This window comes from Gymnodraco acuticeps, unplaced genomic scaffold (assembly GCF_902827175.1).
Source record: "Gymnodraco acuticeps unplaced genomic scaffold, fGymAcu1.1, whole genome shotgun sequence".
In the NCBI taxonomy this organism is placed as follows: Eukaryota; Metazoa; Chordata; class Actinopteri; order Perciformes; family Bathydraconidae; genus Gymnodraco; species Gymnodraco acuticeps.
The window spans coordinates 24014-40760 of NW_022992163.1; the positions used below are offsets into that span (position 1 = coordinate 24014).

At 39.4% G+C, this 16747-nt stretch overlaps 1 protein-coding gene across 1 annotated transcript; it reads left to right on the forward strand.

The window, feature by feature from the left end:
- The first annotated feature begins 13174 nt into the window (after positions 1-13174).
- Positions 13175-15750, forward strand: LOC117538699 (tripartite motif-containing protein 35-like). The gene has a single exon (XM_034204591.1). The coding sequence runs from the start codon at positions 13467-13469 to the stop codon at positions 14859-14861; it is 1395 nt and encodes a 464-aa protein (XP_034060482.1). The 5' UTR covers positions 13175-13466; the 3' UTR covers positions 14862-15750.
- The last annotated feature ends 997 nt before the right edge of the window (positions 15751-16747 follow it).

A 16747-nucleotide genomic window follows, 5' to 3' on the forward strand; every position in this document is an offset into this window, starting at 1 on the left:
AAATACCACCCCTTTCATGTGAACGCGCACCTAACTAGATAGGAAACGGCTGGCTTGAGCGATCCACTTGATAACCCGCGTCGTAGTACAGTTTAGCGAGAGCGCGTATGTTTTGGATTAGGCCAACCGGCTAACTCAAACATATCCAGGTTAGGTTGAACCAGCTTCGTAGTATAGGCCCCTGCTCAACAGGATGTATATGTGTATTTCTGTCGAAAGTACTGGCTTGAAACTATATGCCAGTCTTTGTTTCATGCAAAAAGACCCAATAAACAGACACAAATAAACATGGACATACGATGATATAAAGTTAATACAGATATATTTCAGAAGTATGAATAATGGAAGCACATATTTTAATATCTTCGCCGTATTTGATAATTTTACGAAACGGAAAATACTGGAAACTGTAGATTCTGCTCAACAGGATGTATTTACCAGGGAGGGGGTGAGGTAATCAGGTAAACCGAGTGATACGAAACGAGACGAAAAGAGACGAAGAGGGACGGCGGGAACCGAAGAGTGACGGCGGGAAATGAGAGAGACGAAGATATACGAAGACAGGCGGCGGGAGACGAAGAGAGACGGCGGGAGACTGGATTGAAGTAAAGTGACAGACAAACATTGAGAATTTAGATATAGTTAGATAGATTTAGAGTTTTGAAGATTCAACTATGATGAAGAGAACTCTGAACGTGAGTCAAGCTTTAAGCTTGTTTTTTGACATGGAGGAGGAGGAACCTGTGATGTTGCCCTCTGTGTCGTATTGACAGAAACTGCTTTGAAGCGTGGCACAGATAAAGACAGAAAAAACTGATTTTTGTACATAATGTGTATATATATATATATATTTGTATTATATTTATAATAACACTTCTTCCTTATCAGAATGAAATCCCATGCTACCTCAATCAAACTTTCACATTATCATAGTGACATCCCATGTATATATTTCCAGCTTTTAAATGGTTTCGTTGTGTATGTTTGTGTTACATATGAAAAATAATATCATTTTCAAAATCTGTTTTTACGTTTTTTTTTGTGATTTTGGGTCCAAAATGTTCATATAGTAGAAGATCACTGCTCTAAACAAAGTCAAAAATCCTACATCCAAACGAAATACATATAATTAATTATGATGAATACGTTAAGTCTTGTTCATTGTTTTTCACTTTTATTAAATGTTTGATATTTCCGGTGGAAATGGTGGACTATCGGACATTCAAAATGCAGCATATTTTCACTCTTACACACATATATTCTCCTTTTTACATACATACATTTTCACTCTCACACACATATATTCTCCTTTTACATACATACATTTTCACTCTCACACACTACTCACACATTCATACATTTTGCTCTCATATTATCATATTTTAATGCACACATTCATATATTGTCACTCACACATTCATGCATGTTGTTCTCATATTCATATAATGTAATGCTCATATTTATACATTTTGCTCTCATGCGAAATCTACTAAAACAAAGTATGTCATGGTAGTGGTCAGCTGTTAAACACAAAAGTGTATCTTAAGGGCTGTAAATATAATAAGCCTGTTGGCAATTTTAGACACAGGCTTATTATATTTACAGCCCTTAATAACATTCATTTTCTGGACTCAATGTGTGTCTTGGCCGTTTTCTTTGTTCCAAGCAAACGAGTGCTTTTTGTTTTGAAATCACTTCCGTGAGTTTCGCGGGCCTCCCCCCTCGCTCCACTGACCATTAGACCATTTAGTAAGGTAACAAGCAAAGGGGCAGAAACGCCTCTCAGACGCTCTTCCGTTTACTTTAATAAAGAAAAACAAATGGTCCGTAGATACACGGACTCATATAGCCTATGTATGTATACTGTAAGGAGAATGTATGTGCGTGAGAGGACCAGTAGGAATTACGGGATAGAAATATGCAAACACAAACCTACAGACTGGGGGATGGGAGATCACAGGAGTGGGGGGGGGGGGGGAGCTGTGGATTGTGACCCCTGGGAGAATTCCTCCACACATTCCGATGGCCAATTCGTTTTAAACAAAGAGTTCGCAACACAGGACAGCATAGGCAACATGGGGGGTGGGGGCTGGTGAACGGTCTGGTCAATGTTTGTAAACACAATCCCCAGGATGTGTCCTAATCAGGAGCCGGGTAAATGAGAGACTGAGGAGCCCCAGAAAAACAGATCCCGAAATAGCTCGTCCTCGTTTCCGCAGCAGATAGGCCTACAGTATGGTGTCTGTGTTATGTCAGTCATTTTAAATAAAACGTTGAAAACTGAACTTGAAAATGGTTTCCTCTTTTTATTTTATTTATCATTTTCGGGACGGGGAGACGTGTGTGATTAAAAATTAATTTGCAGAAATGTAAAGTGATCTAACTAAGTTCTATTCATATTCTTGACGGGAAGAGCAGTGTAAATGGGTGGCCATATGCATTTGAAAAACAATATAAATCACACAGTTATTATACAATAGGCCAGGGGTGGCCAACCAGTCAGAGGTTAAGAGCCACATTTTTTCTATGTTACTGCAAAGAGCCACATCAAACACACAGTCACTGATACCGCTGGTTTCCGTTTTTTGTTTTCTGGAGACAAGATTTCAACCACGTCACTGATGCATTTTTGTGGCATTGGGATATATATTTTTTAAATCCTCTGGAGCAGAGAGAGGAGCTGTGGATTATTGTTATTGATTAATGCATCAGTGTTTCTTAGGGTCAAAAACACTAAACTCACAACTTAAAATGAAAGTGTTTAGTTTATTTAATAAAAGAGCACATGTTCAATGTGAAAAGTGACAGTAGTTATAGATTATTTGCAATTTGGTGCTATATATATATTTAAAAATAAAATGATATATATATTTTTTTTAAAACACCTTGAATTTCAGGGGGGGGCGCGGGGCTCCGTTGGCGGGGCGCGGTGCCCCTCCAAGACAATGGTAGGGGAAACACTGGATAATGTTTAATCAACGATAGGTTTCCCCCCCCCACCCCCCCCCCCCCCCCTCAAAGGTGATTGGTTCACTGCATCGCAGGTATTATTGTGATTGGCTCTTGGGCCACATCAAAATTATACGCGCTGTCATCCTCTCATACTGACACCACACATACACAACATACATAACACGGGACGAAAGTAACGGAGCGATTTTATCCGAGCCCAAACAACTTTGACCGGCCAAATTACGTCAGAATTATCAGCATTCAATACTTAACAGACCTACTAAATATCAGGTTTAACTGTCAGGAGTAGCTAGTGTTGTCACGATACCAACATTTTGGTTTCGATACCAAGTCAAGAATTGCGATTCCGATTCTTTTTCGATACTTTTCTTAAAAAAAGGGAAACAGTCTTAAATGTAATTATTGTGCTTTATTTCACACCAGAACCATAACCATAACACAAACTTTTAAACAATGAGAACAATAAATAAAATAAATGACAAGAATTCATATTAAATAAAATTAATAAATGTCTTACAGACAGGCCTCGTGGTGTCCGTAGGCTTGCCCTCACTGTCAGAGATATAGCTAAAATACTTCCACATTTAGCTTCTGACGTCTTTTTTGTCAACAAGCCGAGGCGCAGCGGCAGCTGCACTCCCACTTGCAGCCATGCTTCTCGTTTTCTCACATGCTCTGGCAGCTAGCGCGTGCACGAGAGAGGGGAGGCACTTAGAGCGTGCTTGAGAGGGGCGGGACTGCAGGCACGGCTGCAGTGCAGGGAGTGGAAGCAGAGCGCTGAACACACACGGCTCTTATTAAAACGGCGCTTTCTCACCGGAGTACTTTCCCCCGTCATTCTTAAAGTACCGATACTAATGAAACGGAGGAATCGTAATGTTTTTAACGGCAGGGTATCGCGGTACCTTTCAAGTATCGGTACACCGTGCAACACTAGTCAGGAGTCAGTGTCTCTCCCCCAAACTTACACATATAAAATTCGATATGAACTGAAGAGCCGCATGAAACTAGGCAAAGAGCCGCATGCGGCTCGAGAGCCGCGGGTTGGCCACCCCTGCAATAGGCTATAAAAGCACCATCGATAACCATTACCTTTATCCAATTCAAACTTTGGACGGGAAAAAAGGAAGGTGTACATGGTTGGGCTATACTGTAGGCCCAGGAGCGCCGGGTGCTGTAGGCTAGGGAAGGCTAAGCCTTCCCAAATATTTGTGTAACTGCATCCTGGTAAAATAAAAATATAATGTCTTTGACATTAGCGCTGCTATGCAGCCACCTGTGCCCTGTACCACGAAGCCAGTTCAACAGACCCTGGATATGCTTGAGTTATCTTAACTATCCCTAACAAACGCGATCTCGCTAAACGGTCCTACGGCGCTGGTTATCAACTTGGTAAATCAAGCCAGGGTTTCTCTCTCCAGCTGAGAACGCGTTCACGTGAAAGGGGCGGGGTTAGCTACATTTGACCAATCACAAACAGGGACAAGTGTACTGACAGCGCAACATCATACTTCATTAATGAAAAGTAAACTAATATTAGACAAATATGAACTTTAAACATCCATGATGACTTAAACATATAATCCAGGATACAAGCCACATAGTTGCACCTGCAAGGAGAATACAGAACAACTCGTTAAAAAATAAACTACTTAGTGTTTGAAAGCGTACAACAGTTTTATGATACTGCCCCATCTAAAACACGAGGGGATCTGACTTTATTACATTTGAGTTGAGTGTTTCGTCAACTTAATGTGTTGCTTAAAATAATACGTCTGCATACAGTATATGTGACAATGTAACTAAGTGTTGCACGGCCAGATACGGCTCGAGAAGCTGACTCAGATAAGGAAATATTGTGATATCGATGTGTGATCGATGATCTGATTGATGATGTGATGTCAGTGTGATATGAATGATAAGTGCGACACGTCGGCGTCTTCTCTGCATACGACAGTTTAAACTGCATTTCCTTTATCCTGTAATATGACTTGATAGATTTAAACTCCGCACACTGAGCTCTGATCGGTCAGCAGATGGTGCTTTCACTGAGTTGATCTCTTTTCTATAGACGCCGGAGGCGGGCAGCGTAAGATGAAAAAAAAGTTATTTAGCCTTCCCAAACCTGAGCCTCACGCGCCGCCTATGTGTAGGCCTACTGTATACATACAAAGGCCATTCAAGCTAGTTCTTCTGGAAATGTTCACATCAGGCACCTTCAAGTTAAACAATACTAAACAATTAACACAGTAGGCCTAAATTATGTGGATTAAACCACATTTATTTCGTTAAAAATAAACGAAATATGATTTAGTTTGAATGATTAACTGTCATTAGGCACCTTCAAGTTAAACAATCAGGTGCACACTTTAATGTGCCGCCACCTCCGGACTCGGCTTGACTCGGTTTAAAGAATGCACAAATGTGTTTTAATCGTTAATGTCAGATATGTACTAAGTAAATACATTTGTTCCTGCTCAAGATTAGATTCAACTTTATTGTTATTGCACATATTGCAGGTACTGAGACAACGAAATGCAGTTTAGCTTCTAACCAGGTGCAACAAGCAGCGAAAAGTAATGTGCACAATACTACAGTAAACAATTAACACAGTAAATTATGTGGATTAAACCACATTTATTTCGTTAAAAATAAACGAAATATGATTTTGTATGAATGATTAAATGTAGGGTGAATTGCCCTAATGTGGGACATTTTTGCATTTCAGACTTCGGGAATATATTGCGATATGAAGCCGATACAATAAATCAAAATCCAGTAGGCTACCATTCCGAAATCCCCAGTAATATTAGACACTAATAATACAGTCAACTATTAACACTATACATATTATTGTTTGCCCGTGGGATTAGGATGATCAGTAGTGAGACCCGTGCTGCATTTTCCTCCGGTCAGATGTGATATAAAAACAAAGCGATTATTTTTGTTGTTGTAAACTCACGTGGATTAAATTTAGTGCATTAATTTCAACTCGCGAACATACAGTATGATAGCCTACATTAAATGATCGTGAGGATGATGATTGAAAATCGTTTGTTTGAGCCTGGATGCATTTCCTGATCTAAAAACATAGCGATGGTTTTGTACTTACGCCAACGTGAATTAAACATTATTTTGTTAAATAAAAACATGGAGATGTTTAGTAAGTGATTACATGTCTCTTATTTAGCACAGAATATGATCCTATCCGTGACATATGGATCTTAACAAATATCCGCGATATCAGATACCTGTAGATCAGCTGTTTATTTCACATGGGTTCCAGTGTGGCAGCTTTTTAATCACGGCTCCCCCTGGTGGATCCATGATCCATTGCAGCTGGTTTCATTATAATTAAATGTATTTATCAAGGGGGCGTTTCAAATCCTGCGGGGGGGTTTTCCTTTTCAGCAGGGGCCCACCCAGTGCCGATCACGGACCCGCACGGGTAGGGGTCTGAAATGGAGCGCTACATCTGTAGGTGGAGCCGTGACGTCATCTTCAAAGCGAAACACAAAACCAAAACATTAGCCGTTAGCCCTCAAGCTCACAGCTCCTCATATCTGTTCAGAAACTAGACAAAAGTTAAACGAGAACAAACCACAGACTGCCTGTGTCATGGAGAATACAGTCGCTGCTTTATTTATGTCTGTAGGCCGTTGTTTGTGAGTGTGGACGGTCGGAGCATATACTGCGTTAGCTTAGCCGGTCTCCATTTAGAAAACACGCATTTTAAAAAGGTTTTTCGCCTGCAGTCTGTCTGCAGACTCGTCAAAGCATTAATTCATGGTTTTTACTAACCGGTATCAGTATGTTATTACTTCGGCATCATTTAGAAACTTGTATTACAATTAAATCACGGTCAAATATGTTCATTTTGTTGTAGTTGTAGCCCCCTTGCCAGCAATTCTCTCTGACCATTCAGCAGTCGAGAGTGTTTACGTCACTAGTTTAGCATATTCAGCCCGGTTGTTGGCCCGGTAAGAACCTGGATTTTGGAGGGCCAGAAAAACTGTGAAAAAGTACCGTTAGCCGGAACTACCCCGAGTGGAAACGCAAAAGAAACCGGGCTGGGTTTGGCACGGCACGCTCAAACCGTACTACGTGCTGCAGTGGAAATGCGCCATAACAGACATATGGGATTTTACAGAAGAGTGGAAAAGGTAGTCCGTTTTTTATTTAATGTTTTGTATGTGATATTGTTAGTTGTAGACTAATGACTGGTATGTCATCACATCTGTATGTCATCATGCTACCATGAGCAGCTGGTTAGCTTGACTTAGCAAACAGATGGGGGAAAACAGCTAAAATCGTCTAAACCAGAGGTGCCCAGTACGTCGACCGCGGTCGACCGGGGGGGGCAATGCTGGTAGAACGCGAGTCATTCATAAAAAAATAAAATCCAGCGCCGTTAAAATAGACAAAACAGGTTTTGATCCCTCCTCCCTTGGCTTCCCTGGCACTTAATTCAGGAGTTTACTTGATTGACAGAAAAAGCGACCTATCGCTTTCCAGTCTGTTTCCCAGAATGCAAAGCGATACAAAATCAGTCAAGTGCCGGAAAACTCAAATTAAGTTAGAGACAAACAACTAAATGCGTGCTGGGACCGAGCAAGAAGCTAAAGACAAATCACTTCCACCCAGAATGGGAGGAAGAATATGTTGTTGTGATGTCACATTCAAAGGTTATTTGCCTTATTTGTAAAGCAAGCGTCGCTCTGCCAAAGAAAGGTAACGTGGAGAGGCATTATCGGAGTGTTCACAAGGCATATGACAGCGACTTCCCTCCGAGGAGCGAGTTGAGAAAGAGAAAGGTCATGTATTATTGCTACACAAACATTATCTCGCAGTCTTAGTGTCGCCAACTCGTTTCTAACATGCACAAAGACAAACAAATGCGTCTATGGTCGGTATATTTTTGATCTTTCCAATCGAGATGAGATCTCTCTCCCGCGTCTGTGCGCGAGGGGGCGGGCAGTTTACACACGCGCAGCTGCTACATGCAGCAACACACAGCGGGGATGGCGGAGAGAAGCGCTCCAAGGTGTGGTTAAATGTTACCCGTCTTGAGGTGGACAATGCTCCTTACCAAGAGTGCAATAAGAGTTCAGCATGTCAGGGCGGTAACACGAGCTATTTGTCTAAACATTTAGCAAAAGTGCTCCACATCCAGACGGAGGAATGCACCGGGTTCGACTGTCTTTCTAGCAGCTCTGTAGCCCCATCCACGAGTAACGTTTCCACGTCAGGTGTTATGTATGCTAGCAGCAACACACGGAGTTAACGACATTATACAAGCATGGGTTAATGATTAGAGGAAACTGAGTTATTTATTTTGTTAAAGTTTCAGCTATTCTGTTTACAGTTCTGTCATCACATTATTTAATACCATTTGTTAAAACACTGTTGTTTTTTTTAATGTGAAATATTATTTATTTAATTTAAATAAAAAGCAATGTTAATTTTGTAAACAATTTGTTAAGTTAATTTAATAATATGTATTTTTGAATAAAGTATTCATTTTGATTGTCTTGTTAGTTTCCACATGCCTAAAACAACCTCAAGCTAAATCTAAAAGTTGATGGCTAAATAAGAGCGTTTGAGAAATTGTGCAAGGCATACAGTAATAGTCCGAATAGTCGATTAATCGTTTCATTAATCGATAGATATCAAATGAGTCGTTTGTTGCAGCGCTAGTGTAGTTATCCCATGTATAAATAAAACGTGTTATTCAGCAACCCTTGCAATTTGGGATTTTATTTTTGGTTGGTAGACCTCGGTGAGCTGGTCATTTCAAAAGTAGCTCACCAGCCCAAAAAGTGTGGGCACCCCTGCTCTAAACAAATGACATGTAATGTAATGTAATGTAAAAACACCGCTGTCATCAGACTGGCAAGGGCTGTTCCATGCTCTGCTCAACCTCCTGCCGTCCAAATGGACTCAGTCGCGCCCCCTGCTGCCGTGGAGCATGTGTGAGTGAGTATGTGTGAGTCTGTATTACATTTGTTAGAAAATCCTGAGAACAACCATGGCGGAATATTAATGCCAAAAGTCACGTGATATTCCGTGACCTGGTAAAAAAAAGTTTTGTACTTGTAAAACCTGCTGAATTTGTCTCTGAAACATCATTTATTAGACAAATGTAATGTGTTTGTTTGATAGATACGTTTTTTTATTTGCAAAACTAAATGCATTAATTTGTAGATGTTGTTTTGTATTTGCAAACCACACTGTGTTTGTTAGTGAATCATAAGGTATTTGTAAAACCTGTTTAGTTTGTTTGTGGAGTTATGGCAGGAAATTAGGTCAGCGATTGGTTGGCTGCTGCACTGACGGGCGCTTTTTGTCCCAGACGAGAGGGTAATGAAACATACTGTAATAATGGTACTTATTATAAATATAACACTTTCCACCCAAGCGCCCTCTATTGACAAGCCGCCACTGCTATGTATTAACAAATAAACAGACTTAACAACTGTTAATAATAATGATAAGCTGTACATGTATGATATATTTAAATATGCCAACTTACCGCCAGTTGTTAATATCTTAGCAGTCCAAGCCATCAATTTTCCATTTAAGGGCCACCATACCAGATATTCCTTGTCCAATTCAGGGTCGTACTCCCCCTGAATTAAATGTAACCAGCCAACTTCAATTGTATTATTGCTAAATTCGTAAAGCCCACAAAACAAACAGTTAAGGGTACACAAAACAAACAGTTAAGTGTAACAATGTTATTAGAAAATGGAGATTGCAAGTTGGCACTGCGGTCTTTATCCTAGCAACGCTATAGAAGCGAGGTGAAAGTTAGGCACGCACGCGTCGCCACTCACCAGCTACCCTCAGCGGCAGAATAATCTGTGCCTGGCAAAGTTCTGTAGTTGATTTTCATTCGCAAAAAGAGAAAAAACTTGAGAACCATGTACAAAAGATTGTCAGACTTAGGTATTCCTAGGACTACAAAATGGTACCGGATGAGGAGGCACAACTTGTGACAGGTAAGGACGGGTTTTCTCTTCATATTGGACGAACAGGAGCAACTGCCAACTGAAGCCATCATTTTGGTGTTTATGTAAACGTATAGTATGCCTCTATATTGTACAACCCAGTCTCACAGCATTTTGTGTTATAGTCACGAAATTAATTGAATCTATTGATTTGTGTTGACCAACACGATTTTTGCATTTCTTTCGTGTCACACAGAACAATTTTAAAAGCAATGTATTTCTATTGGTAGTGTGTTTCGTGCCTGCACCACGTCTTTTTGTCCGGTCGGGTCTTGAAAGACCAGAAGCTGTGTGGTTCATAAAAACATTTTCTTACTCAATATCTTACCCTAAGCCTATCCCTATGCCTTTTATTTTAAATTGTATAATGTCGGAGTTTTTTTGCCGTCCGCGAGGAAATTAAATGTGGCTCAGAGGAGCCTCAGAACACTGAAATCTGTATTTTTCATCATCTTTTTTTCCTTCTAAATTGTTATTATTTGGTGCAGGCACGAAACATACTACCAATAGAAATACATTGTTTCTAAAATCGTTCTGTGTCAGAATACTGAAATCTGTATTTTTAAAAAATCTCTTTTTCCTTCTAATTTGTTATTATTTACATTGCTTTTAAAATCGTTCTGTGTGACACGAAAAAAATGGCGAAATCGTGTTGGTGAACACGAATCAATAGATTCATTTCATGACTATAACACGAAATGCCGTGAGACTGTGTTGTATTGTAAATAGTTAAACATTAATAATTGAGACCATATTTAATTTGGTTGTTTTTGTCTCGCATTACTGTATTCAGCGAATTATAGCAGAGTCTATTAAAAAATGTTGACAATATATTTAGACGTATATGTAAGAGTCATATGTTAAAATGTATTAAAATATATTAAAGGTGGGGTAGGTAAGTTTCAGAAACCGGCTCGAGTGCACTAACATTTAAAAGTACACAGCCGAAAAGAATCTGCCCCTTCCTTCAGACTTCCTTACAGAGCACCTCCTCCAACACACATGAACGCGCACATGACGTCAGCAGACTGGTGAAAGTGGCCGCCTGTTGCTGGCGAGTCATTGAAGTACTGCTGCAATGCACGCCCAATGACGGCACGCCCAATGAGGGCACGAGATACATTTGTGCGTGCACGAGATGGAAGGCTGACAGACAGGGCGGCAATCCAATCCGTTTAGACGGCTTCCACAGATGACATTTTTTTATGGATTTTTTGTCAAAGCACTTCAGATATTCATTGCTATCGGGATGTTAAGAGCATTCCATGGAATATAACAAGTGTATCTCGAGCCGGTTTCTGAAACCTACCTACCCCACCTTTAAGTGTAGTGTATGTATATATATATATATATATATATATATATATATATATATATATATATATATTTGAACATTGTAATTGTAAAGGAATATTTTAGTCTGATGCTTAGCTGACCTGAGAAACTTCACATGAGTTTCTGTGTGGAGGAGGGGGTTTTACTGCCCGCTCAGACAGAGTTTCTTTGTCTGTTCATCTGTAATCGATTAGGGGAAAAGGCGGGCTGTTTAGACCCCTCCTTTAAAAGATATATAGAGATGTTTCTGTCTTTTGTGTTTAGAGTTAATTTTGGCAGCTTGCATTGAACAGTGCGAGTTGCTTTGTTAATCCTCCGGCCGTTTGTCTCTCAATAAATATCAGTGTAATGACAGGCGAATCCAGTTTCCCTCATTTGATGATTGGCTCAACATTGCTGCAAAGAAGTTTTTACTTCACAGTAATTCCTTCCTTCCTTCCACGGCCCAATTTAACCCCTGGCTATAAATACAGTTGACACTGTTAACTATTAGCTAACTGTTTCAACCGTAATCATCGCTATGTATTAACATAGCAATGAGTACGGTTGAAACAGTTAGCTAATAGTTAGCTATAAGTATGGTTGAAACAGTTAGCTAATAGTTAGCTATAAGTACAGTTGAAACAGTTGGCTAATAGTTAGCTATAAGCAAAGTAGTAACAGTAAGCTAATAGTTAGCTATAAGTACAATTAAAACATTAAGCAACAAGTTAGCTATAAGAACGGTTGAAACATTATGCTAGAAGTTGGCTTTAAGTATGGTTGAATACAGTTAGCTTATAGTTAGCTATAAGTACGGTCGACACAGTTAGTTAATAGTTAGCTCTGAGTACGGTTGAAACAGTTAGCTAGCAGTTAGCGAAAAGTATTGTATAAACTGTATGAATAGTTAGATACAAAAATTGGACAAACGGTTTAAATGATTATCTGAAATTATTAGATTAATGGTTGAAATAATTGGCTAAAATAATTCATAAACAGTTAAAATAGTTAGCTAAAAGTAATACATTAATGCTAATAGATCAATAAAAGCAGTTAGCTAATACTTAGCTTTAAGTATGGGATAGACAGTTGAAACACTTTGCTAATATTTGGCTAAAATTAATTGATAAACAGTGAAAACATTTTGCAAATTGAGTTTATTTAAATAACTGAGGTTGACTGAGTTATGCATTATAACTTTACAACTCTCAAGCAGGAACAAACATGGTCTTTTACTGTTTTAATTTATATAAGCTTGATATGTCTGCCAGCAGGTGTCCCTCCTTTCCCACTAATCTTAGGTTATGCTTCTCATTCTCTGTTAGATGGAGCAAAAATCATTCCTGAATTATGTATTCAGCACATTTAGTGGGATTTTTTTCAGCAATACTTTAATAGTTTTTATTCAACTAGAATGTGTATTGCTTTATTAGTGCAATACACATTCAGAGTGATCCAGATACACTCAGTAAGCTTGAACCAGGTTAACTACTGTTTACACACATTATTATGGGGAGCTAACTGTCTGAGACCAGTATAAGCATCACCCAACTGGCCCCAGACCTGTTTTTAGTGAAATGATGTGTGATATTGTTTTTACTTTATCAGCTTTACCTTTCAGACACTAACACAGTATTTTACCGTCTATAACTTGCAGAGTTCTTCTTAAATATTGCACATTATCACTGCAGACAGTGCTGGACGTATTATAAGCTGCAAAGAGAATTAAACACATCTGTCTCCCACCCAGCTTCTCATTTTCTGTTACCACTCCCTGTTTTACTTCCCCCTCTACATGCAAACATACTGTAATATGAAGATCCGCCCACCACATGGCACACTGTGACAAACCAGGAAACAGGTTGTTATTCTGTTTACTGAGACGACACACACACACACACACACACACACACACACACACACACACACACACACACACACACACACACACACACACACACAAAGAGAGACGGACGGTAAGAGTCACCTTTAGACTAAGAGCAGCACTTCCCCTGAGAGGACGGCTACAGGAGGGAAACTGGAATACTTCCACTTCAAGCAGCTGCTGAATCACTGAACCGGAGTTTTACCAGAAGTCAAAGAGGAAGTAACTTTCAGGGACAGGGAGCGGCTGCTGCCGTGTTTTCTGCTTCACTCTGAGAATAAATGGCTTCCAGATTAGAGGAAGATTTCTGCTGTTCTGTCTGCCATGGAGTCTTTAAAGATCCTGTCGTCCTGTCCTGTAGCCACAGCTTCTGTAGAGACTGTCTGCAGAGCTGGTGGACGGGGAAAGTGATCAAAGAGTGTCCACTTTGTAAGAGACGATCTTCACGGTCAGAGCCTCCTTCTAACCTGGTGCTAAAGAACCTGTGTGAGAGTTTCCTACAGGAGAGAGATCAGAGATCTCCAGAGGCTCTCTGCAGTCTGCACTCTGAGAAACTCAAACTCTTCTGTCTGGACCATCAGCAGCCAGTGTGTGTCGTCTGCAGAGATTCAAAAACACACACCAACCACAGCTTCAGACCCATCGATGAAGCTGCTCAGGATCTCAAAGAGAAGCTCCTGACATCTCTGAAGCCCTTCAAGAAGAAGTTAAAGACTTTTGAAGAAGTTAAAGTGAAGTGTGCTCACACAGCAGGATACATGAAGCTCCAGGCTCAACGCACAGAGACGCAGATTAAGGAGCAGTTTCAGAAGCTTCACCAGTTTCTTGAAGAGGAAGAGGAGGCCAGGATGGCTGCACTGAGGGAGGAAGAGAAGCAGAAGAGGAGGGTGATGGAGGAGAAGATGGAGGCTGTGAGCAGAGAGATAGTAGCTCTTTCACACACAGTCAGAGCCACAGAGGAGGAGCTGAGAGCTGAAGACGTCTCCTTCCTGCTCAACTACAAGGCCGCAGTGGAGAGGCTGCAGTGCCCCCTGCTGGAGGATCCACAGCTGCCCTCAGGTGCTTTGATAGACCAGGCCAAACACCTGGGCAACCTCAGCTTCAACATCTGGAGCAAGATGAAGGACATGGTGTCCTACTCTCCTCTCATCCTGGACCCAAACACTGCTAATTCAAACCTCACCCTGTCTGTAGATCTGACCAGTGTGAGTGGACGAGGGAGACAGACACTTCCTAATAATCCAGAGAGGCTTAATGGTTCATACCACTCTGTCCTGGGCTCTGAGGGCTTTAACTCAGGGACTCCCAGCTGGGACATCTGGGTTAAAGACTGTACAGACTGGGAACTTGGTGTGTTAGCAGAGTCTGTCGACAGGAAGGCAGACATACGGTTTGGATCATGGAGAATATGGTTCAGTGAGGGTGAATGTTATGCACTCTCCCCACCAGATGGAAGTATTGTTCTCCCATTAGAGAAGAAGCTCCGGAGGGTCAGAGTGAATCTGGACTGGAACAGAGGAAAGTTGTCATTCTCTGATCCTGACACTAACACACACATACACACCTTCACACACAATTTCACTGAGAGGGTGTTTCCATACATTAATAATGAGGATACTCTCCCACTGCAGATCTTACCATTGACTGTCTCTGTGAGGGTAGAACAACAGAAATAGATGATGTTGATGATGATGATGACGACGATGATGATTGTCATTGTGTTGTAGATGACATTTACAGTATAACAACCAATTATAAGAAAAGTGTAAAAAAAAACTGGTTTTCAAATATGATAAAACAAAACACAAATAAGAAAGACAAAAGCAACAACAACAAAAAACGTTTTAATATAATTAAATGTTTTTCTTGGTCAAGTCAACGTTTTATTTCCTCAATGATGTATTTAGGTTTTTTTGGGGGGGTTTTCTGAAATACTTAAGGGGTTTTTGTGAAAGACTTTTTTTATTGTTTTATTAAAGTGATCAAAATACACTCAGTAAGCTTGAACCAGAAACCAGGTTGACTGCACTTTACAAACATGTAACATTTTCTGAATTTATAATGTAATTATAATATTATACGTTTGCTCCTGTTTCCGAATTTCAATCTTTTATGTTTTAGGGTGAAGGGTCTACATGACATTATTGATTATATCTTTAAAGGCTCCTATGTTTAAACAGCAAGGTTATTTAGATTGGTTTGTTTGTTGATGTAACATGTTAAAACATTTTTATTTAACATGGTATTTCCTTATTAGAAATTAAAGTTAAATCTGGACAATTAAAGTGTCTCAGAAAAATTCAAAGCCTGTAAATATTTCAAGAAAAACACAAATTAAATTATAAAAAATAAATATTTTTTTTTCAAGTCCGGTCTAAGTTTTCTGTCCTGTGTTTATGACTTTGACACATATATGGTTTAATCTTTGGAATTTGTTCTCATCATTATGTATTACTCATTCCCGGGTTTAGGACTGAAGGCTGCACCACTGATCCAAATTCGACACAAAAATATGAAATGGCACTTTGAATATGCAAAATAAAGACACTTTCTATCATAAATCAACATGTTGTTTACTTATCTTGTTTGTAGTGTCCATGTTGTTTCCGCATTACAACTCAATCTCATAAACACCCTGAGTTTTGAACGACTTCCCAGCTCAAGAAGTATTTTTTAGCAGCTGTAAACAAATATGGGGTTACTGATGTGTCTTTATAATGCAATCAGAAAATAAATCTGAGAGCAAGACTGTCTGCATTCCAATAAAAGACATTTGTGATAAAAAAGTATTTTATGTTTTCCAAAAGTTTTGCTCTTACTGAGAAGGACGTAATGTACAAAAAAAACACTTATATTTAGCTAATAGTTATCTATAAGTAAAGTTGAATACAGTTAGCTAGCTATAAGTACGGTTTAAACAGTTAGATAATAGTAAGCTATAAGTATGGTTGAAACAGTTAGCTTATAGTTAATTATAAGTATGGTTGAAAAAGTTAGCTAATAGTTAGCTATAAGTACAGCTGAAACAGTTAGCTAAAAGTTAGCTATAAGTAGAGTTGAAACAGTTAGCTAATAGGTAGCTATGCGTACGGTTGAAACATTTAGCTATAAGTTAGCTATAAGTGTGGTTGAAACAGTTCGCTAATAGTTAGCTGTAAGTATTGTTGAAACAGTTATCTAATAGTTAGCTATAGGTATGGTTGAAAAAAGTTAGCTAATAGTTAGCTATAAGTACAGCTGAAACAGTTAGCTAATAGTTAGCTATAAGTACAGCTGAAACAGTTAGCTAATAGTTAGCTATAAGTACAGCTGAAACAGTTAGCTAATAGGTAGCTATGGGTACGGTTGAAACATTTAGCGATAAGTTAGCTATAAGTATGGTTGAAACAGTTAGCTAATAGTTAGCTATAAGTATGGTTGAAACAGTTAGCTAATAGGTAGCTATGGATACAGTTTAAATAATAAAAATAGCTAATAGTTAGCTATAAGTATAGTTGAAACAGTTAGCTAATATTTAACTATACGTACAGCTGAAACAGTTAGCTAATAGTTAGCTATAAGT